Below are 23,552 nucleotides of genomic sequence, written 5' to 3' on the forward strand. Positions count from 1 at the left end.
TAGTTCTCATGAAGACATAAATACTTCAGTTATCTCCTATTGTTCTGAAAAGAACAACAATACAATTTGCAATACTAAATGTTTATCCTATATTTGGATATTGGCAAATAAAAAATGAATGTAAAAAAAAAAGTTGGGAGCCTTTGCACAGTCTGGGATGACACCTGAGAGCCAGCCAGGTGAGAGGTCATGAACTTTGACCTTGATCCGCTCCAGGTTGTCTTTTTAAACCCTAGACACACTGCTCTGGTATAGGTGTCTGTCTGATGCCATTCTCCCCATCTGCATCAGAAACAAGGTTTTTCAGAGAGAATTTAAAATATCTATTCAGATAGCCTAATTAGTCTAAACATGATGGGCCTTCCTCTGGGTTAAAAAATAGATTTTCAATGAAGGGAAACAAAATCCATGTAAGGATCCAAAAGAGTTTGGGGAATCTCTGCCCTGTCTTGACAGGACCATGAACAGTTTCTACCCTCAAGTCATAAGACTGCTACATAGTTAGTCTAGGTAACTATTGGTTAACTATTTAACTATCTGCATTGACTCTTTTTGCGCGAACGTTTTTGACTCTTCACATACGATGCTGTTACTGTTTATTAGCTATTCAGTTGCCTAGTCACTTTATCCCTACCTATATGTCGCAGGAGGTTGGTCACTCCGTTCCAGCCATTATTATGAGCCGTCCTCCCCTCAGCAGCCTCCACTGCTATGTGTAAATATCTACCTCAATTACCTCGTATCCCTCGGTACTGGTACCCCGTGTATATAGACAGGTTATCGTTACTCATTGTGTATTTATTTATTGTATCTATTTTTTTGCTATTATTTATATATTTGTTCTCTCTACATGCATTTCACTGTTAGTCTACACCTGTTGTTTACGAAGCATGTGACAAATAACATTTGATTTGATGATGCAACAAAATATGCAGTGACTCCATCCTGTAGCCTCACATGCCCAATCCTGCAAATGATTTAGACCTATATGAGAATAAACTATGCCTATATTTATTTATTTTGTTCTCAATGAAAGATACTGTAGCCTAAATGAAACAAACAGACGTGATACATTGTGGAGCTGTAGATTTTTTTCACTCCACCACGAGCGGTGAATGAACGCTATGTGAGCTTTGCCCTCTCCCCTGCATGCAGTGTCAGCTGATTACGTCACGTGATCCGGTTTCGTGGGTTGTTTCTGTTTCAAAATGGAGTTGTCTGAGTCGGTGCAGAAAGGGCTGCAGTCTCTAGCAGACCCGTCGCTTTTCGACCTGAAGACCTCCTCTGTGTTGATATAATTAACCTTTCGCAGCTCGCTAACCGCCCATGCCGACCGTAGTGTTCTCGGTAAGCCTGCTCTCTCTCCACCGTCGCCTTTTATTTCTGCTTCTTTCACAGCTTCCGGTTTCTTCCCAGTTTGACTTGAAGGCTCGTTTTGAAAAATGTGGAATGCACGATAGATTTTAACACCCGTGGATCTGAAATGAATCAAATGTAACAGTGTTTGCATCTTTTATGTTTCAAGTGGTAGTTATAGGAAATATGACTATTGATCAGGCTACAACAACGTGTACCCAGGCGAACAGTGAGTTTACTCACCAAGTAGTAGCAATTTTGGGGCGGCAGGTAGCCAAAGTTAGTGGTTAGAACTTTGGGCCAGTAACCGAAAGGTTGCTGGGTCAAATCCCCGAACTGACAAGTTGAAGATCTGTCGTTCTGCCCCTGAACTGTTCCCCTGTAGGCCGTCATTGTAAATAATAATTTGTTTTTAACTGACTTACCTAGTTAAATAATAAATAACTGAGAATGCAGGTTAGGCTACAGTTTAAAAAATATATAGGTTAGAAAATGTAGGAAGCAATCTGGAACTAAAAAGGTGCTCCCTAGTGACTAAATGGGATTTTAATCATATATTTCTAGTGCCATATTGCTATTATAAAATGCTAACCTTAAACTGCTCGTGCCTTATTGTTTAATCAGACCCACTATAAAAGCTTGCCGAGACATTCGGCTACAATTTCAGGAAAAATCCTCTCAAAATATATTTAGCTATTTTTTTTAATTAGCCCACTTGGCTAACAGTGGACTAAAATATATGTTTTTTTATTTCGTTTTTGAGTGTATTTTTTTCTTTACGATATGTGTGATGAATAAATAACTGGTCAATGTTTTTTTCTGATCATAGATCAACCTGAATTGATCTGCCACCACCTGCATACTGGAGGGGGTCAAACAAAACGTGGACAAATCCACTATAAGGTAACACTTGGTTTGTCCTGCTATATTATTGCTAATGGAGGTTGACCTCTCTGAAGTTAATAAATAATTCATCTCGTCCCCCAGAGACTAGGGTCAAGTTTAGAAAATAATACATTTGTCATTTAACAGACGCTCTTACCAGAGCGACTTACAGATAGTGCATTCATCTTAAAGGGCAATTCTGCCACTTTTCAAGCCCCTATTTATTATCTCAGCACCAAACCAGTGTCTACATATGTGAAAACAGCACGTTTCTATGATCTGTGGTTAAAAAGATAAGGGCCCTAAAAATGGTTAAAGAGAAGAAGGTTTCCATCTACACTTTTATGTGAGTGAAGTCATACTTTATACCAAAACAAATCAGGACAGCTGTGATGGAAACTGACAGTTTTGGTACAATTTCATAAAAGCAGACAGATAACTTGTTCCTTTGACATTGTGAGATATTTTTGTAAAGTATGTCAGAAATGGAGATGGAAATGTTTTTATGTGTAAATATTGAAATAACAATCATATCCAAGTTAAGTGGTCCTCTCACTGTAACTCGGGAAAGCATGCAGTTTATTAGGCTACAGATTAAATATGTTACGGGAGACTTCACAGGGTGGTGAAAGTGCATGGTGATCTTGATCCTCCTTTCCAATAAATATCAATGGTCTTATTCTGGTGACAAGATGATAGATGCTTGACTGCTGTTTGACAAATAAACATTCTTGCTCTTATCCATAATAATCTCATGTAGACTAGCCTAACCACACAGTATCTGCGAGCTGTTGGCTAGAGCGCAGGTGCCAAGATTATAGAGTAGGCACATTTGCAACTGTTTTTGTGGTGGGAAAATGTGCATATTTTCTTTGTGGATTTTAGAATATTTGCATGAAAATCTGTCGCCAATTGAAACCTAGCTTGTGTTATCACAAGGTATGATTAACAGTGGGGGGGAAAACTCCCTCTGATTAGAAACTCATTGCAGTTTTCTTGCTCCCAACATCACTGTAAATCTGTTTGAAAATTATAAATGTTATAACTTTTGATCATTTCATCGAGTTGAACTTTGTTTTCTACAAAATGTCTAAATACACAATTTTCACATGCATATGTACACACTGGTATTGTGCTGGAGATAATGAAAATTAGGTTGAAAAGCAGTGGAATTGCCCATTTTAAGACAGCTAGGTGGGACAACTACATATCTCTGTCATAGTAAGTACATTTTTCTTCAATATAGTAGCTATCAGCAAAGTTAGTCCAAGTAGTAGAAGAAGTCAAGTGTGAGTGTGGAGCACTCTATTATCAAGAGCATTCCACTTCACCTGCTAAATTAAATCCGTAGGCCTACATGAGGCGAAAGGGACTTAATTATGATGAATATATTGATAAATGATGGAGCTGATTTTGTCATTACAGCTTGTGCCTGGAGGATGTTAGGTTTGATGCAGAGAGAACATATGTATTCTACATCACATACCAGGTGATGACTACCTTATTATTTTTTATAACATCTTAATTACCTTATTGCAAAGAAATGCAAATCCATACCAGATCTCAACCCCAAACGGACTCTTTGAACTCCAGAAATATAAAAGTGATGTGGAAATTCTATTGTCAGGGTAACTTTTTCTGATGTTTTCATTTCCAGTCAGCCTATTTGAAATGCCATAACAATTCATGACTATGGGGTTATTGTGGCTAAAGTGTTGACTGGACAAATATACTTGATTTTAAAGTATTAGATTTAAATATAAAACACTGCATTGTCTGTTTGTACAGAACGGCTTCTGGGTCACCACAGTACAGAGATAAGTTTGTAAACTGTGGGAACATAGTCACATCCTAACACATGCCAACAATTCAGACAAGACCTTATCGGAGCCCTACATTTTTGTTATGGGTTCTCTATATGGCTCATGGAACATCACTTTGACCATGCAGTTTACACTTCATTAACATCTGTAGATCTACAAATGTTCTAAATCCACGCTATTGAACTTTTCCAGTAATATTATATATCTTCCCCAATACACACATCCATCCCCATTGAAACATCAAGTGCAGCCTAAAAAAAATGTGAACAAGAAAACAATATAGGGGGTTTTCATTATATATAATTAAAGTTTGTTTGAAGTTGGGTAATAACAGTTTTATTTCAAATGTATTGAACAGTTACATTTTAAATGAACCACCAATTTTTGTTTGAAAGCTTTTGGTGTGTTATCAGGAAATATAGATTAGTCAATTTAATAATCTTGCTTTGCATTATTTGCAGTTATTTGACAGAATTAGCTCACTGAACAAAAATATAAACGCAACATGTAAAGTGTTGGTCCCATGTTTCATGAGCTGAAATAAAAGATCCCAGACATTTTCCATATGCACACAAAGCTTTTCTCATTTTGTGCACAAATTAGTTTACAATAAAGGGCCACTCTAAAATGTGTAGTTTTGTCACACAACACAATGCCACAGATGTCTCAATTTTGAGGGAGTGTGCAATTGACATGCTGACTGCAGGAAGGGCCACCAGAGCTGTTGCCGGATTATTGAATGATTTTTTTCTACCATAAGCCGCCTCCAACATTTTAGAGAATTTGACAGTACATCCAGCTGGCCTCACAATCGTGGACCACGTGTATGCTGTTGTGTGGGGAGAGAGGTTTGCTGATGTCAATGCTGTGAACAGAGTGCCCCATGGTTGGGTAATGGTATGGGCACTACTGACAATGAACACAATTGTATTTTATCAATGGCAATTTTTTTGAAAGGTATATGTGACCAACAGGGGCATGTCTGTATTCCCAGTCATGTGAAATCATAGATTAGGGCCTAAGGAATTTATTTAAATTTACTGATTCACTCATAAGAAACTGTAATTCAGTAAAATCTTAGAAATTGTTGCATGTTGTTTTTATATTTTTGTCTTGTGTGTGTATTATTTAGCAGATGCTTTTATCCAAAGTCACTTAGTCATGCGTGCATAAATTGCACATATGGGTGATCCCGGGAATCAAACCCACTACCCTGGCTTTACAAGCACCATGCTCATCCAGCTGAGCTACAAAAAGTTTATGGAAATGATCAATGTGCTGACAATATCTCTTCCAATTGTTTTATGCTTCACTTTCATAGAGTGCAGCAGACTAGGGAATGGACCTAGCCTAACTTGGGTCACATTTATTTGTGACGTATTTTGACGATGTATGATCTCTTAACCGTTTTAAGATTAGTGAATTAACCTGCAAATGTGACATGACAATTTGTTTCACAAACTTTGAATCGGTTTATTTTCCTTGGAGAAAGCGCAGTTCTTTTACGATGAGCGTTTGTTTGTAGCGAATTGATAGTTGCTTTTACATTGTAATTAATCACCACGATTGTCCCCTTTTGTCTCCCTCCTGACAACCAAGCTTCAGAATGCTGAAAAGTGTTGCCCTGTTCTCCATAGGGCTCCATCCGCGACAAGATGTTTTGCTGTTTGATTTTAACACACGTAATATGATCACTTAGCCTAATATGTGGAATGACTCTGGGTTAAATAAACAAAGGTTTTTAATGCATAAGGTTACCGTTGAACAGCCTATATAAATCGGTATTCATGAGTTCCTGTATGCATGCTTCTTGCCTTGTAAATATATTTGTTTAATATAGGCCTATTGTGTGCATCTGTAGCCCATTGGTAAATCTGTATTCTGGTTGTCCTTTTAGTATAGGGAGATGCCCTCCTCATATCAACGACGTGCCATGGCGCCTGGTGTACCTTATCAAGGTATTGGTTGGTAATAATAAACTACAATTGAATCAGATAATTATGGTTTAGAGGTCTTCTGGTTACTTCGTAGCCCTAACATATTTTGTTTCCATGACAGAACGGGCATGTGCATAAGGTCAACGAGCCGTCCTATCTGATTTCATTAAACGTTGAGGTATGTCCCTTTCCAGAACCCAATGATCTAAAACTGTCTTGAGTCTGTTAAACGTGTCATCATTACAAACGTAAGCCTATACTTTTACAGAATACCAACAACGGAGGATCGTCGGAAGAGGTCCATTTTAGCTGCACTATGGAACAACTTCAGGTAGCTAATGTTTTGTTGCAGCCTATATATAATGTGGGGTTCACCATTAGTTGAATAAGGTAATTTCACAGAAAGTCTGTGATAATGTTTTACATGCACTCTTGAACGTGGCAATTGATTTAAATAGATAGCCTACACTGTATTTTCCAAATCAGCATACTTTACAGATCTGTATATAATTATTGGCTAGCTGTTAGGTCCACGTGAATGAGTACAAATAAAGTCATGTTAGTTCTATTTGATGTTTGTTAAATGATTATTAAACTTTTTCTTGAATAGCATGTCTTGCAATAGTGTTCTGTGTTTTAGATCTATGTGCAGTAATCTCATTCAATAGTGTTCTGCAGACTGTTTCATTTATTTTTTTTTTTTACACATTTGTTAAACAATTTAAATAAATAAATTAACAGAAAAACAGTTTCGTATTTTTTTCAATATTCACTCGAATTGTGTATTTGTGTATTTCCATCCATTACTTTCTGTGTGAATACTGATGCCAAGAAATAAGCATAACCGCTGAGTGACAGGGCAGTCTCGATCTAAGTGTAGCCTATGAACTTATCCTAAAAAAAGTCAATTTGTTACATGTCAATTTTACTTTTCCTCAATTGAGTTCGACGTAAACATGATCCCGTAAGGTCTACAAACCAATCTTCACTGTGACTTGAGGTTGCCTGCTTTAACGTCCTGCAGTAGCTATTGCTTCATGGCTAGTTTAAGAGTATTGAAATAGGGGCCAGAATTGTTTTTATTTAGAAATGTTTTTACCCTGTTGCAAAGACAGTTCTGAGGAAGGAAGTTTGGTAATGTGTATGTTCGGGAACACTATCTATCCTTCTTTTGGGTATGAGGTGAACCAGAACGGTTGCATTAAATTTCAGTTGACCTGAACATCCTTAGAATTAATCTAAAATATATTCACAAATTAACGAATTGTACTCGGGCCTACTGTGATGACTATTCCGTTATGAATTTAAATGGAATTGACTCTCACCCTGGCAGGTTTCAGTGCAAACTATCCTGGTAATCTAATTGACAGGATTCAGACTGAGGCAAGGTTATAATTTACACTCAACAGTGCTCCAAACTCCTCCAGTACGTGAGGGGAAACCATTAAATGGTGTGTGATTCAAACTTTCCGTCATTCTCTGTTTGGAAGAGTACCGACTGTGTATGTGACTTTGTTTTCAGGATTTGTTGGGAAAGATAAAAGACGCTGCCAAGAGTCTTGAGGGCTATGCAGTTGTGAGCCTAGCCTGCTCGAACAGTGGAATCCGGTTTCCCACGTGATCTCCTCTGCTTCCTTCATCTCCTGAAAGCACTGAAGTTCAGCGATTTCAAGCGGCGTTGATATCCGCTTTGTATTTTATACTTATTTCATTCGTCATTAAATATTTGTATCCGTTCAATGATGTAGGCCTATTTTTGTCAGTAAAACAGTTCAATGCATGCATGGTAATTTGCAGGCATAAAATAAGAGTCAAATTATATTAAAGTAAGCTATATAGCATGCGTGTGTCCCCATAGTCCAATGCATAGTTCATATCAACTCTAGATGTGTAGTCTATGCAGTCTCCGACTGATAGGAGTTTTCGTCTTGTAAATAGATTTTTTCCACTGCCACATAACGGTGAAGGGGTGTTTGTGGCAAATAAATTATCAAAATTGGAGAGAATATCGTGCCGAAGATTAGTATAATGTGTCATATCTAGTTTACAAACTGGTGGCAATGCATTAGTTACATTATATTGCGGCTCACCAGAGGGAACAGAACCGCATGTAGTTTACGTACAGAGCCTCCTATAGTAGCCGACCTATTACCGATGCTTTCATTTCCTAAATGTCCCCGTCTTCAGTACGATCATGAATTAGTATTGTATGGGGTCGTTTGCCATGGAATATCAACACAGTAGCCCCAGCTTTCTATCGGCTTTGGAAAGTGTATCCTAACCAACGCATGTATGACAAAGACGCATTTTGCCAAGCTCATGTCTTTGGAAAGGGACACAGCAGAGGCACATAATAGAAACGTGGTTGGAAAAACGCACACTGGCTATTGTTTAGAAACATCAGTGATATCTTGAGTGACACAACTACAACGTTTGAAGCAAATTACGAGATCATGGTGGGCTTTGGATAACACATTATTTGTGTCATTTTACGAAGCATCGTGAATTGGCGAGCCCCCGGAATACACCGACACTAATTTCCAGGCCACCCTTAAGGAATGATACCACGTGACCAAAGCGGGGCGGTCGAACTACAAGCCATTTTGGGGACGGTGTCAGTTTCCACTGAGCCACACTGCTGCATTTTTCGAAGAGACTCATTGGGAACACAAACACACCGTTCGGAACGCACAGCCAAAAGTCTGAAATATTAGACAACAGAGGACACTACGCGCCCAAAGTGCATAGAAGGAGAACACTACGAATTTTACGCTTCTGAAATGAGCCCCGGGTTGCCTGGCGCTCTCTGCAATTGACAGCGTCTGCAGCTTGTTTCAAGATGGCGGCTGAGCTCGTATTCATTTTCTGCTGATCGCCTCCTAACTTTCATTGTCTCTCCGTCTCCAATATCGCTGATCGCCAGCCAATCTCTAGGTATGTATTATTCGATATATTTTCTTACCAACAGGTGAATAACGATTAAGTTTTCGCCGCGTATATGTGTTTTTCTGCGGGTTTAAATGCGTTTCCAGCCCGTGGTGGATGGGGCTTTGACGGTGTCTCGCACTCACGGACGTGGAGCTCTGTCCTCGCACTGCTTCTAAAATTGTGTTCCCTTCTTGCGCAAGCCTTGATTTTGCGCTCAACAGACCAGCGCATTGAATTCTTTAGTATTTAATGTAATTATCTCTTATGAGTGTCCATTGAGAGTGTTTCCGTGACGTTGGTTAGATTTCCACAAAGCCAGTGATCTCAATCGAACAAGACCGAGATTGGTGAGGTGTTTACGGCAGCACACAGTCCAATGGTTCTCCTGGTTGGTTTGGTTCCATATACTGTCCCCATTTTATAGAAATAGGATCTTTTGGATGTTGGGGATAGATCAGTGTGGTTGCATTACGCACATGTCATCAAGTGTTGTTTTTATTAACTTAACTTCCCTCTTGTTGAACCGGTCCTCTGTAGCCTGGTGGAGGGTAAACCATTTAAATGATTTACTGAAATATCAGCACGATCAGTTAGTTGTTAAAGAAGGATTTGAATGTATAGGTCTACACGCAAGTTGACAAAGGAACGATATTGGCGCACATTAATCATGCATAAACCAATTTTCAGATTTTTGTTACCATCATGTCAAGATGGTACAAAGGTCCATTGACTGATTCAGAACAAGGGTCCTCTCAATTAGCCAACCATCTTTGAATTATCTGTAAAAGGCATATATTTACTATTGAGTTTCGTCACGACTTTATTGCGCAGGCTATGTGCCTCCATCTGTCAACATTTAGTTTTTGAGGATTTGTAATTCCCCCCCCCCCCACGTTTGGAACCAACAATCTGACCGTTAACTCACAATGGCGCATAACAAGTTTATAAAGCAGGAGTATGCGTAAAAACCAACCATGCAAAGATCAGACATGTTTGACGGTTTGCACCGTGGTGGAATATTCTGTTGCTTGAATGGTTTGAAATGTGTTTGCATGGATCCATGGTGTCTGATATTTTTATGCTTTCCTTCTTAATAATGTTGTTATGACCAGTCTATCAAGTGTGATATTCTGTCATGAGGAAGGGAACTGTTTGGTGGGAAAGATAAATAGCCTAACGCTGTTTGACAGTTGATAATCTCACAGAAATCCTCTGTGGGTGGGTTAAGGTTGCCAATGCCTGTGCTAGTTGAAATTCTGGTGTAGCCTGATTTGTGTTGATATAAGGTTTCTGTTTGTGATACTTGTTGGAATGCAACTTTAACGCACAGCCAGGTAAATAGAGATTTCGACATTGACTGCCCAGTTCTTGATGAATTATATAAAGTGAGGCCTCCTCTTTCCCATGTGGGGAAGTCTTCTGAAATGGTGATGGAAATCTAGCTTTGATGAATAGATTAAGGTTCCATCCAAAAATAGAGAGAATGGTGCAGCATATCTAGACCAAAACAACCACAGCCCTCAAAGACTAGCCTGTCTTTATGGAGAAAAATGTGACATGCATATTTATCCATACTACATGAAAATGTTGTAAATTGTATGTAGATTATACACAGACGATTCTCCACATTTTTTGAGGAAGGACTCGCCTATTCTACTTCCCATTTTCAGCCATTCATTACAGCTAGATGGAGAAACCCTGGGTTGCACCATGCAGCACACAGTTCATGGCCCAGAAGGTTGAGCTGAGTACAGTAGGCCAGAGAATGCAATTGGGAGCAAATCTGGCCAACATCGTTATTAATAATACCCTGTTCTATGAGTTTCTCAACTACTTTTTTTATTCAGTGCTTTATTTGTTGTTTGGCTGTGTCCTGTACGGATAAATGTGTTCCATGGTGATACTTGCAGATGAAGTTGCAATATGCATGTTAAAGCCTGGTATCATTTACTCTACAAAGGCTCTGCTATATTACCAGTGGTAACAGTTGTGCAAACATCAGTAGTTAATCGATTGATAGCGTAACAGGCTATCTGTTTGCATTGCAAACACGATGCGTGACAGCCACTGTAATGGTATTGTGGGGTCCTCCACTGCGTTACATTCAAATACACATGAAGATTTTTTTTTTTACTGACGGGAAGAGCTGGGATATTCCACACCAGTGGCCTTTTGGCAGAGCCAATATCGGTGTTTCTATATATATTTGAACTAAGGTGCATCCTTATAAAATGACGATGGTTCTGTTTGCAAGCCCCGTAGGGTTTTTTCACACCATAGGCTACACGCAGAATCCGTTTAAATGTATATAGCGCCACCATGCAACATATTGCGCGGGTCACCTTTGATGCAGGCATGACCCAGTGCCAATCTCACTATTTCTTGTTTTGTCATGAGTTTTATTCCTAGTGCTAGGAAGCCAAAAGCATCTGACACGCAGAATCAGTCATTTCTCCCCATGTTTTAACTGACGGCTCATGTGATCGCATCCTATGTGTGGCAGAAAGAAAAAAAGCCATTGGGAAGAAGAAATATGTCTAGGCTACAAAAAGACGTCACAACTAGACGTATATTGTGAAACTTATTTCATTATTTCCCTCCAGACAGTCGTTTTTAAACCTCTTTCTACTCCACATTGCTGTTACCTGCTGGCTATTTGAACTAGACTGTTATGTGGCACTTCATTAGTAATCCATGTCGCGTTGGCTGAGCAGTGGCGAGGTTTCTCTCGGGCTTCAACTTCATACGGCCAGAGAACATACTTGGTCGAGTGATGTTGTTATTCTACTGTGCCGTGCACACAGGCTGCCTGTGCAGCGTGCACACGGAAACGACACAAGCAACGGCCAACGATTAGATTTATCCAAACTAATGCACAAAGCATGGGTAACCTATATGGTTGGCGACATAGGAACTGAACGTAACAGGCTTCGGTGTGAAAAAATGTTAAACCCTGTCGGGAATTGCACTATGGTTTTCGAGCGAGACGTTCTTTACAAAATGGCAGCCATGGTGCGGGGACGGACTGTAGTCTATTGGCTTCGCGAGGGAAGGACATATATTTATTTTCATATTATTCGCAGTCACATCATCAACGCGAGCGGTGATCTGATCTTGGGCGAAGCAAATCTCTCCGTATTGGACCCTGGCGAGATGCCAAGTAGTGGAACCTAAGTTGCCATAGAAACGGTAAGACTTTCCAAGTGTGTGTGGTTACACCTGACGCCGAGTCAATTAGCTTACGGTCTCCCGCATCCTCGAGAGTTGAACGATTAATTCATTGAAGAATGTGATATGAAATGTTGCAATTGGCCGGAATGATGTTTCTTATCATCAGGTTCCAATATTAGAAAGTAAGAACCCCTCTGTGTTTTGGCACTAATACACTGAATCTCTTTAGAATAGATACCCTGATGTAGGTTGGATAGGTCGACAGCGTTTCTTCGTTTTATAGGACTAGGGTACTATCACATTTCCTGAGCGACCAACGACCTCCGTTCTCCCATATCTATCTATAGAGGAGCGCTGGGAGGTAGGCTATATGAACCATCCCAATGAAAGGATTGATTTATGACAACGCAGCTCTTTCGGCTGTAGCTGTGCCCTCGACAAATCCACACGGATCGACTCCCACCAATTGTTAGCTATCAATCAACCTTTGGGTCAGCTTCTGAAAAACGACCAACCCCTTCCCTGGTTATTATACTATTATCATAAAGTATGGGTGTTTCTCTAACAGTAGAACAACAAAACATCCTTACAAATGGGTTTAAAGCGGTTTAATGAACGACCTCTTTATCAAGCTGTGAAAGATCTGTAGTCCCGATCCAATGATAGGCTTTCATTGTTGCTGTCTGTTTTCTTCTTCTCAAAAGTATCCTCAATTTATCATGTCTAAATTATATTTTCATTAACAAGATATGGGCTACCTTCCTGTCAGATTGTGACTCTGCTCCTTTGTCCCTCGCAGGGATCTTCCTTCCATGACGATGCATCGAACGACCAGAATTAAGATAACTGAGCTGAACCCCCACCTCATGTGTGTGCTGTGTGGTGGATACTTCATCGATGCCACAACCATTATAGAATGTCTCCATTCATGTGAGTGACACTTGGCTGAATGCAGACATGGGAATTGGACCAATCATGATAAATATGACTGTTGCAAATTCACACTAGTAGGTAGCTAGTTAATTACTCATGTTTTTGTTGACCAATTTCACTTCACTTCTTTTCACATAATTGCATTGGCTATTTATGTAATTCACTAGAGGCTACAAAGCAAATCAGAATAACCGCTATATGATAAATGTAACAGGCATTTTTCATCGTTGGACTGTAGGGTATTGTGTTATCCACTGAGAAACTGATCCAGTTTTTTCCCCTTGGGTTTCAGTCTGCAAGATGTGCATTGTGCGTTATCTGGAGACCAGCAAGTATTGCCCCATCTGTGACGTGCCAGTACACAAAACCAAGCCTCTGCTCAATATAAGGTAATTAATCACTTTGTTTCTTTTACATTTGTTCTATAGCCTTGCATTGTTTTGTCGCATTTCTGCTGTTTCTCTCTATTATCCAATCCACCCAATGCAGTTCATGTCATCAAAGGATTGGTCTAGTTTCATTCAAATGTTGCTACTTTCTCAACATCCGTCAATTTATTAAAACCTCATAGCATGCAATGAGTTCTGGGTAAATATGGCTGATTATGAACATTCTTCAAGGTCTGACAAAACCCTACAAGACATTGTCTACAAGCTGGTCCCTGGTCTCTTCAAAAGTAAGTGGAATGTGTTAAATCCCTCTTATCAGTCATGCCATTGTCTTGTTCTCTGTGACGTATGTATTCTGTATCTACTAAATGGTTCATCCTGAATGGTTGATTATCCTGTTTAAAATCGGAGCTGCTGGCTTGTCTCCCATGGAAAATGGTTTAAAACTCCCCCGTGGACTGATTCTGGAAATGGGTGCTATATAGTTAAAGCATGAGGTTGCAATGCATTAGCTGATTGATAATTACATTTTTCAGTTGTATCTCTATCCCTATTCAAATAAACATTTGTGACAGTTTTTTTTATCTCTTTCCCATTAGATGAGATGAAGAGAAGGAGAGACTTTTACGCAGATCACCCTTCTGTAGATGGTGAGTCTCTGCGCTCTTTGTTGATAGTTGCTTTATTTCAGATTTTTTAAACTTGTATGACTGTGATATGTGGTTGTCTCACCTAACTACCCTATAAGAGCATATGCTAAATGACTCAAATGTAAATGTTAAGGAAAGGGTTCATGACCTTTCTTTCCTAGGGCAGATAGGGTGCAAGTCTACTGGAGATGTAAAAAGTGAATTGTCATTAAGTAGTTTTATTTCTAACAACAAAAATAATGGTTGATTTATTTCCTGCTCCTGTAATATTCTATTGGTTTTCCCTCTACAAAGCCACTAAAATTAACTTCCATATTAGCTGATAGTATTCTCCTATAATGATAGGATTTCTAAGCTCTCACGGTTTTACAAGTTTTTGTGAAAACTCATGCAACTTGTTAATTTGTGTCTGTAGCTACGACAAGGTCTAATGAGGATCGAGGGGAGGTGGCGGACGAGGACAAGAGGATCATCACAGACGATGAGATCATCAGCCTCTCCATTGAGTTCTTCGATCACAACAAGTACGTCAACAAGTCTGTTACAGCCAGGCTTTTTAAAAATGATTACATCTAGTTCGCTATTGATTGATCATAAGGTCTAAGGAAGACAATTATGTTAGAACATTTATAGATGTATACTTATATTTATTAGTTCAGTGTGTTCAGAAACCGATTAGGTCAGTTGTGTGTTTATTATTTATTATTCTGTAGTGACCCTGGTTTATAAGTGTGTATATCGACGTTGCCTATCGACCATGCTTTTGTGGTGCAGTCGATGGTGCACTGGGCTTGGGGCCAGAAGGTTGAGAGTTTGAGCACCATTCCCTGCCTGTTTCATTACAATACATTTACAGTGTATTACAGTTTCTATAGTCATTTTAATTTTGAGACTTTGGTTTTACCAGTGTTCTGCTTTTTTTGTACATGAATTTCCAACCATGAAAATCTTGAGTGCATTATCAAGATGTTTTCTAACACATTTTGTAAAACAAGTGTCACATTGTTTTTCTCAGGGCTGAACAGACCGGCGTGGCTGAGGACCAACTGACTAAAGAACAGGTAGGCCGCCTACGGCTGAAGCTCAGAAGCATTCCATATTAGATAGTTCTTACACTCTGTTGCTGCACAGAGCCTATTGCTTGGTTACTGATATAAGATTGTTCTTAAATCTGGACCCTTAAATAGCTTGTCTTCAAATCTCACTGCATGTCTCATCTCCATTTTCTTTATTGTAAACAAGGGTACTGTATAAAGTGCAGGTTAGCCTTTTTTCGGCATGAATCTTGTTCTGGAGGCAGCTCTGCAGAGTGGTCACTAGCTGGCACAGCTACAAATCCTATCTGATTTTAAACCTAACCTTAACCAAAAAGCACATTTTTCTTTGCATACATTTTTACAATATAGCCAAATTGCTCAGTTCTGCCTCCAGGACAAGACTCTTGAAAATAAACATCAACCTGCATATAAAGTCCCTCAAATTAAATTGTCTTTATTAACTGTAGCTACATTATTTTCTCTTGCTATTTTATTGTGTATTTGCTGCAGACAGCTTCAGTTTTCTGTCAGTTTGGTCTGTAGTAAAATGGAGGTTTGAGCTGATCTAAATGGCTCTGTCCTCCTCCAGGTGAACAATAAGAGGTATCTGCAGTGTCCAGCAGCCATGACCATCATGCACCTGAGGAAGTTCCTCCGCAGTAAGATGGACATCCCCTGTACCTATCAGGTAAAAATTTGTTTGGTTATATGAAATGACACAAGGGCAGCCATAACTCTTGCATCACTATGTTATATTATTATTATATATATATTTTTTTAAATAAGATGAATTTAACAACATTAGTACATATCACTCACTGCAAGATCATTCTCTCATATGCTTCTATTGAAACAATGAAAAAGATCAAAGATATTCAGCAATTCTTGAAGGACAATGGAAGTTCAGTAGAATAAGTACTCGTTGGCCTATTTTTATAAATAATTTTGTAATTTCTACAATGTAGGTTGAAGTGATGTATGAAGACGAGCCACTGAAAGATTACTACACATTAATGGACATAGCCTACATCTACACCTGGAGAAGGGTAAGAAACATAATATTAAAGGGGAAGTTAGTAAAAACATGCAATTAAAGGCAATGTAAACGTTTTTAACAAGTTGGAAGTAAAGTTTTTTTGTTTTAAATTATTGCATTACTTTTTATTTCAACCTTTGGCTCTGTGATATTTCTTAGGACTACTTCAAATGGTGGAATGCATGAAAGTTCACAGTTCAAAAGCTTTATTGTCCATGAAGGAAAAAAATCATGATTGCCCTGCAAGTTGAGACAAAGTAGCTCTAAGTATTACAAATATTTTTCAGAATGGCCCTTTGCCGTTGAAGTACCGCGTCAGACCTAGCTGTAAGAAGATGAAGATGAGTCATCTGCAGCAGGAGGGCCAGAACAGCACTGGTCGGTCCGCTGAGAGCGACTCAGCCAGCGACAAAGCCTGCAGCCCTGCCGCTGTCCCCTCCACCTCCTCCTCCTTGCCCAGCCCTGGCACCCCGGTGCAATCCCCACACCCACACTTCCCCCACATCTCCAAGCCCGTCAACGGAGCCTCCACCTCAGCCCCAGCCCCTACCAGACCCTTCCCCTTTGGAAAAAAACCACGGAAGGCCTCGCTGAATGGTTCTTCTGCATCCTCGGGATGACTGGCCTGAAATCCGGGCCGATAGCCAACGCCAGACCGCTCAGCTATTATCTTCATGCCAATGTAGTTCCATTGTTGTAGACGCTCTCTTTTTGTTATCGTTGTTGTTATAAATATATGATATCTGTTTAAGTAGTGGAAGTGAAGCATTTCAATAGGAACATAGCAGGGATGTGACATTAAGTTGGTGAAAGGGATGTCGGTGATAGATGACTGGTCGAAAATGAAAGCCCCCAAAAAGCTATGTTTTATTTTACAGATGTGACTGAAGATGGCCTTTATATTATTTCCTTTATTTTTTAAATTTTTTTCCATATCAGAATATACATGTGTTGACTCTTGTAAGTGTGTATTTCAGCCTATTGTTGTCAGATAAAGCATGGTAGAAACCTATAGGCTTTACTAATATTTGAAACGTTGCATCTATTGTTCTTTCGATTGGCTTTTGGAAAGCGTTTCACAGAGAAATATAATAATCAATATATTATGTGGAATCAACTATTGTAGTATTGGGCCCACAATTTTATGAGAAAACATATGAAAGATCTGCTAAATGTACAGAGCTTTTATTAGGCTGTAGGCTACTGGGGGGGGAAAATACTTTTTTAGCTGCTGTGGAATCGAATTGCTTATAGCCTCGACATCCCTGAACCCTTGAAGCAACCAAGCAGTTCAGAAAGTCCACACACACACCCATGTATATAGCGAAATATATGCATATTTAATCAGTAATTATGTCAAATACTGTCCAGAACACCCCCCCCCCCCCCCCCTTCATTTCATGCTAGATGACAAATGTTTTTTGATGTCTCCCATGTTCTGCGTATTTGTATCGCTCGATTGTATGGACAACTATTGTATTGTTACTGTTGCACAGTATAACATCTAAATAAAACATTTTACACTTAAAGACGTTTTGGGTGTGTTTTTATTTTGTGATTCATTCATCTGGTATTGTCCCCTCTTTGTAGGCATTTTGAAAATGTCTGTCAATTTACATTTTCCTACATTTAATATATTTTAGTTTCATTAATGCATTAAGTTAAATATATTTTTTATTGTTGTTCGAATAATAAAATATCGCAGACAAAGCAGACCTCCACGGACATTTTGAAAAGATGTCTCGTGCTGGCGCAGCATTGATTTAATTTAATTCACCAGAGACCACTAGTCGCAAATATATTTTGTGTTTTGAATAGGCTTAGAATATCCTTGACTTAGATATTTTCCGTCGCACTCAATATCTGTAGCAAGGATTATACTTTTAATGGGTGAAAAAAATTGCTGCTAACAAATTGAAACAACACAGCATTTCTTCAAATTACAAAATGGGGTTTCTACAGAAATCTACACATTTAGGTGCATTTCAGATCGAGATCATATTTTTTTGTCAATTGCTTGTGGACTAACATGGAATATTGCAATATTTAAATATTCCAATATTTGCATGTCTTTGTTCGTCTGCCATCGAAGTGAAAATGTATCAATAGCTAATGATTTAATGTTGAGGTCATTTTGCATTGGCTACAAATAGATGCTATTAAAGACATGTTAATAACTACAGTACACTGTTGTCGCTTCATACGAGATTCGTCTCCCCCACAAAAATAAACCGGTTTTTATTTGTTGACATTTTATACATTAAAAATATGGATTAAAATATAAATATTGACCTAGAAACGATAAAGTTTTTTAAAGCCAATTTTGCTCGTGAAGGAGAGACAAAGTGGTAATACTGGTCAAAAGAACCAGAAAGTGGTTGACGTAGCCTAAAGCCACAATCCAACGATTTTCCAAATGTCATTCAATCATTTTACAAACTCATTTGTGATGGGTTTATAGTCTTGGTCAATGTGAGTAGTTTTACGTTTCCAGATAACCTACATGTAGGCCTTTTTATCATCCCATATTCTTACTGAGCTGAGAGATATTGGAAAGTCTTGTTGCGTTCAATGTGCTAGTCGGAACTATAGGAAATTCGAACATTTCCGACTTGCTAACTGGTTATATATAGCCGACACGTGCGACTTCAATCAGTTAGGAAGTCGGAAATGTCCGAGTTTCCTAGTTCCAACTAGCATATAAACGCAGTATTAGTCCTCGGTTTATAGTGGTGAGTTAAAGGTATGTTATTCAGATTGGGACGTTGATGTTGATTTGCAGATGGCATGATGTGACTTAATTTGACACAATTCCGTGCAATAGACAACATTTGGATGTGTGTACTGGTTTACATTTTTTATGTAGCCTACATTAGGTAACTAGTGTTTTGTTTTACGTCGCCTATAGGCCTGCTGGCATGATGCATAGGTACACTAAGTGCATATGTTTCAAAAATCTAAATATATTTTATATTTGAGATTCTTCCAAGTAACCACCCTTTGCCTTGATGACAGCTTTGCACTCTTGGCATTCACTCAACCAGCTTCATGAGGTAGTTACCTGGAATGCATTTCAATTAACAGGTGTGCCTTGTTAAAAGTACATTTGTGCAATTTATTTCCTTCTTAATGTGTTAGAGCCAATCTGTTGTGTTGTGACAAGGTAGGGGTGGTATACAGAAGATAGTGCTATTTGGTTAAAGACCAAATCCATATTTTGGCAAGAACAGCTCAAATAAGAAAAGAGAAACGACAGTCCATCATTACCTTAAGACATGAAGGTCAGTCATTGCGGAACATTTCTTCAAATGCAGTCGCAAAACCATCAAGTGTTACCTCTGCTGCAGTGGATAAATTCATTGGAGTTACCAGCCAAAATAAATGCTTCACAGAGTTCAAGTAACAGACACATCTCAACATCAAGTAGGTGTTTGTATGATCTCCGCATGTGTGGTTCACACTGTGAAGCATGGAGGAGGAGGTGTGATGGTGCTTTGCTGGTAACACTGTCAGTGATTTATTTAGAATTCAAGGCACACTGAACCAGCATGGCTACCACAGCATTCTGCAGCAATATCCCACCCCATCTGGTTTGCGCTTAGTATGACTATCATTTGTTTTTCAAAACGACAATGACCCAACACCTCCAGGCTGTGTAAGGGCTATTTAACCAAGAAGGAGAGTGATGGAGTGCTGCATCAAATGACCTGGCCTCCACAATCACTGACCTCAACCCAATTGAGATGGTTTGGGATGAGTTGGACCGCAGAGTGAAGGAAAAGCAGCCAACAAGTGCTCAGCGTATGTGGGAACTCATTCAAGATGGTTGGAAAAGCATTCCAGGTGAAGCTGGTTGAGAGAATGCCAAGAGTGTGCAAAACTGTCATCAAGGCAAATGGTGGCTACTTTGAAGAATCTAAAATCTATTTAAGTTTGTTTAACACTTTTTTGGTTACTACCTGATTCCATATGTGTTATGTTGTAGAAAATATTAAACAATTAAGAAAAACCCTTGAATGAGTAGGTGTGTAAAATCTTTTTACTGGTACTGTATATATATATATATATATATATATATACATTAGAACACATATTGGTTGTGGCAGCAGAACAGATAATATGGACATTGTTATAAGAAATAAAATAGGCTCATATTCTTTGATTTTACTTTGAGATGAACTCAATGAAATAAAACTACAGGGTTCAGATACTGTAAGGTAGTTTCTCATCAACTGTCTGGTCTTCCAAGTGACAACACTCAATTTAAATCTGACAAAATCTCTATAAATATAGCGCATTATAAAACATTTGAAATATGCTTAAAGATGTTAACCTATTTTATAAACCTTCAGTATGTATGTACAGTCAACTCCAAAATTATTGGCACCCTTGATAAAGATGAGCAAAAAAGACTGTATAATACAAATACTGAGCTAAATTGTATGCTCAAAGGATTGGAAAAAGTACATTATCTTATACTAATAGGCCTACAATTATTCAGAGAAAGAGATTTTGTTTAACAAGTAAATAAAAGGTTTAAAGATAGGTGCCAAAATTATTGGCACCCATTCAAATGATTCTAAATAAAATCAAACAAAATAAAATCTGCATTATCATTCTAGTTTATTCAAGTTAATCTGAGCTTCAGGAACTGTATTGTGGCCTTCCATGGCTTCCTGTTTCACTGGGGTATAACAATTAGGTAACACACATGTAAAATCCCTTCATCATCCGTCCCCATGGGGAAAGGTAAAGAACTCACAAATGAAAAGAGACAAATGGTTGTTGACTTTCATAAATCAGGCAATGGGTATAAAACATAACTGAAAACCCAAATATACCACTTTCCACTATTAGGGCAACAATGAAGAAGTTTAAAACCACTGGAACAGTGGTAAACTTGCCTGGTAGAGGGCATGTGTATTTGTCCCCATGCACAGTATGGAAGATGGTTCAGGAGGCAAAGAAAAGTCCAAAAACCACAGATGAATTACAGAACTTGGTCGCATCTTGGGCTCACTAAGTCTCCAAATCTACAATTAGACACCACCTACATGCCAATAGGCTATGTGAAAGGGTTACCATAAAACAGCTTTATTGAGAGCAAACGACTAATGTAAATGCCTGGAGTTTGATAAACAGCATTGGCACTTGGACTGGAACCAGGTGCTATGGTCAGATGACATGAAAATAGAGCTATTTGGCCAAGCACACAACTTGTTGGTTTGGCCTCGAAAGAAGGATGCATATGCAGAAAATAACCTCATATCTACTGTAAAATATGGTGGTGGATCTTTGACGTCACAGGGCTATTTTTATTCCACTGGTCCTGGGGCCCTTGTTAAGGTAAACTACATAATGAAATGTACAAAGTACCAGAACATTTTAGCCAAAACTTGGTTGCCTCTGCCTGGAGGCTGAAACTCCAAGCATACATCAAAATCCACAAAGAAATGGTTAATTGACCACAAAATCAACATTTTGCAATGGCCATCTCAGTCTTCGGACTTGAATCCCATTGAAAACCTGTGGTTTGAATTGAAGAGAGCAGGCCATAAGCGCAGACCGAAGGATATCAAGGATCTGGTAAGATTATATATGGATTGGTGTAAGATCCCTGAAAAGGTGCCTTTATCCTCGCAAGGGGAGGGTGCACAAAGTATTGAAAACAAGGGTGCCAATCATTTTGACACATCTTTGTTAGATCATTTTGTTATTACACTGAACAAAAACATAAACACAACATGTAAAGTGTTGGTCCTTGTTTCAGAGCTGAAATAAAAGATCTCAGAAATGTTCCATACACACAAAAAGCTTATTTCTCTCAAATTTTGTGCACAAATTTGTTTAAATCTCTGTTAGTAAGTATTTCTGCTTTGCCAAGAGACGTCATCCACCTGACAGCTGTGGCATATCAAGAAGCGGATTAAACAGCATGATCATTACACAGGTACCCCTTGTGCTGGGGACAATATAAGGCCACTCTAAAATGTGCAGTTTTGTCACACAACACAATCCCACAGATGTCTCAAGTTTTGAGGGAGCGTGAAATTGGCATGCTGACTCCAGGAATACCCACCAGAGCTGTTGCCAGAAATTGTAATGTTAATTTCTCTACAATAAGCCTTCTCCAAATTCGTTTTAGAGAATTTTGAAGTATGTCCAACTGGGCTTGCAACAGCAGACCAGGTGTGACCACGTCAGCCCAGGACCTCCACATCAGACTTCTTCACCTGCGGGTCAGGTCGTCTGAGGACAGCCACCCAGACAGCTGATACAACTGTGGGTTTGCACGACTGAAGAATTTCTGCACAAACTGTCAGAAACCGTCTCAGGGAAGCTCATCTGCATGCTCGTCGTCCTCACCAGGGTCTTGGCCTGACTGCAGTTCAGCGTCATAACCGACTTCAGTGGGCAAATGCTCACCTTGGATAGCCACTGGCACGATGGAGAAGTGTGCTTTTCACGGATGAAAAACCGGTTTCAACTGTACCGGCCAGATGGCAGACAGTGTGTATGGCGTTGTGTGGGAGAGCGGTTTACTTATGTCAACGTTGTGAACAGAGATATGCCCTGAAGAGATCCTGAGGCCCATTGTTGTGCCATTCACCCCCCACCATCACCTCATGTTTCAGCATGATAATGCATGGCCCGATGTTGCAAGGATCTGTAGACAATTCCTGAAAACTGAAAATGTCCCAGTTCTTTCATGGCCTGCATACTCACCAGACATGTCACCCATTGAGTGTGTTTGGGATGCTCTGGATCAACGTGCAACAAGCAACTTTGCACAGCCTTTGCAGAGGAGTGGGACAACATTCCTGTGACTAGGGTGGGCATTCTAGTTTCTTTATTTCTATGTTTTCTATTTCTTTGTTTTTGGCCGAGTGTGGTTCTCAATCAGAGGTAGCTGTCTATCGTTGTCTCTGATTGGGAATCATACTTGGGTAGCCTTTTTCCCATCTGTGTTTTGCGGGTAGTTGTTTTCTATATAGTTTATTTGCCTTACAGTACTGTTCGATTTTTCTCTTTGTTATTTTGTTCGAGTGTTTTTTGAGAAATAAAATATCATGAACACTTACCACGCTGCGCTTTGGTCCATGCCTTCCGACGAGAGACGTAACAATTCCACAGGCCACAATCAACAGCCTGATTAACTCTCTTTGAAGGAGATGCGTCGCGCTGCATGAGGCAAATGGTGGTCACACCAGATGGTGGTCACGCCCCTACTTTTTTCTTAGGGACCAACATATGCATATCTATATTCCCAGTCATGTGAAATAATTAATGTGTCAAATAATTACTGTACAAGGAATTTTTCAAAAAAAGCTAGGTGTTAGTTACATGTAATTACCATCAATATATGAAAATTCCATATAAATAGGTGTATGTCTTATCAGTGCAACA

General features: G+C 39.2%; 2 protein-coding genes across 3 annotated transcripts; both read left to right on the forward strand.

Moving 5' to 3' along the window:
* The first annotated feature begins 2,184 nt into the window (after positions 1 to 2,184).
* Positions 2,185 to 7,741, forward strand: commd3 (COMM domain containing 3). Its single transcript, XM_090189628.1, has 6 exons — positions 2,185 to 2,259; positions 3,667 to 3,730; positions 5,962 to 6,022; positions 6,123 to 6,179; positions 6,270 to 6,332; positions 7,524 to 7,741. Exons 2-6 carry the CDS (start codon positions 3,681 to 3,683, stop codon positions 7,620 to 7,622), a joined length of 330 nt encoding a protein of 109 aa, XP_090045754.1. The 5' UTR covers positions 2,185 to 2,259; positions 3,667 to 3,680; the 3' UTR covers positions 7,623 to 7,741.
* A 383-nt stretch (positions 7,742 to 8,124) lies between these two features.
* bmi1a (BMI1 proto-oncogene, polycomb ring finger a) lies at positions 8,125 to 17,674 on the forward strand. 2 transcript variants are annotated; one of them, XM_021620390.3, is made up of 10 exons: positions 8,125 to 8,935; positions 12,900 to 13,030; positions 13,326 to 13,422; positions 13,654 to 13,709; positions 14,022 to 14,072; positions 14,488 to 14,596; positions 15,088 to 15,133; positions 15,699 to 15,797; positions 16,075 to 16,155; positions 16,433 to 17,674. In XM_021620390.3, the coding sequence occupies exons 2-10, from the start codon at positions 12,913 to 12,915 to the stop codon at positions 16,763 to 16,765; spliced, it is 990 nt and encodes a 329-aa protein (XP_021476065.1). In that variant the 5' UTR covers positions 8,125 to 8,935; positions 12,900 to 12,912; the 3' UTR covers positions 16,766 to 17,674. The 2 variants fall into 2 exon arrangements, with proteins under 2 accessions (XP_021476065.1, XP_021476066.1); XM_021620391.3 differs by lacking the exon at positions 8,125 to 8,935 and adding an exon at positions 11,673 to 12,118.
* The last annotated feature ends 5,878 nt before the right edge of the window (positions 17,675 to 23,552 follow it).

Source organism: Oncorhynchus mykiss, chromosome 11 (assembly GCF_057628025.1).
Source record: "Oncorhynchus mykiss isolate SJ-2025 chromosome 11, ASM5762802v1, whole genome shotgun sequence".
Taxonomy (NCBI): domain Eukaryota; kingdom Metazoa; phylum Chordata; class Actinopteri; order Salmoniformes; family Salmonidae; genus Oncorhynchus; species Oncorhynchus mykiss.

Excerpts from the sequence above, each read along its gene's own strand:
- bmi1a (XM_021620390.3), top strand. The coding sequence starts at position 12,913 with ATGACGATGCATCGAACGACCAGAATTAAGATAACTGAGCTGAACCCC. Across the intron at positions 13,031-13,325 it reads TATAGAATGTCTCCATTCAT|TCTGCAAGATGTGCATTGTG; the intron begins GTGAGTGACACT and ends CTTGGGTTTCAG. Across the intron at positions 15,798-16,074 it reads ACATCCCCTGTACCTATCAG|GTTGAAGTGATGTATGAAGA; the intron begins GTAAAAATTTGT and ends TCTACAATGTAG.
- commd3 (XM_090189628.1), top strand. The coding sequence starts at position 3,681 with ATGTTAGGTTTGATGCAGAGAGAACATATGTATTCTACATCACATACC. Across the intron at positions 6,023-6,122 it reads GCCTGGTGTACCTTATCAAG|AACGGGCATGTGCATAAGGT; the intron begins GTATTGGTTGGT and ends TTTCCATGACAG. Across the intron at positions 6,180-6,269 it reads TGATTTCATTAAACGTTGAG|AATACCAACAACGGAGGATC; the intron begins GTATGTCCCTTT and ends ATACTTTTACAG.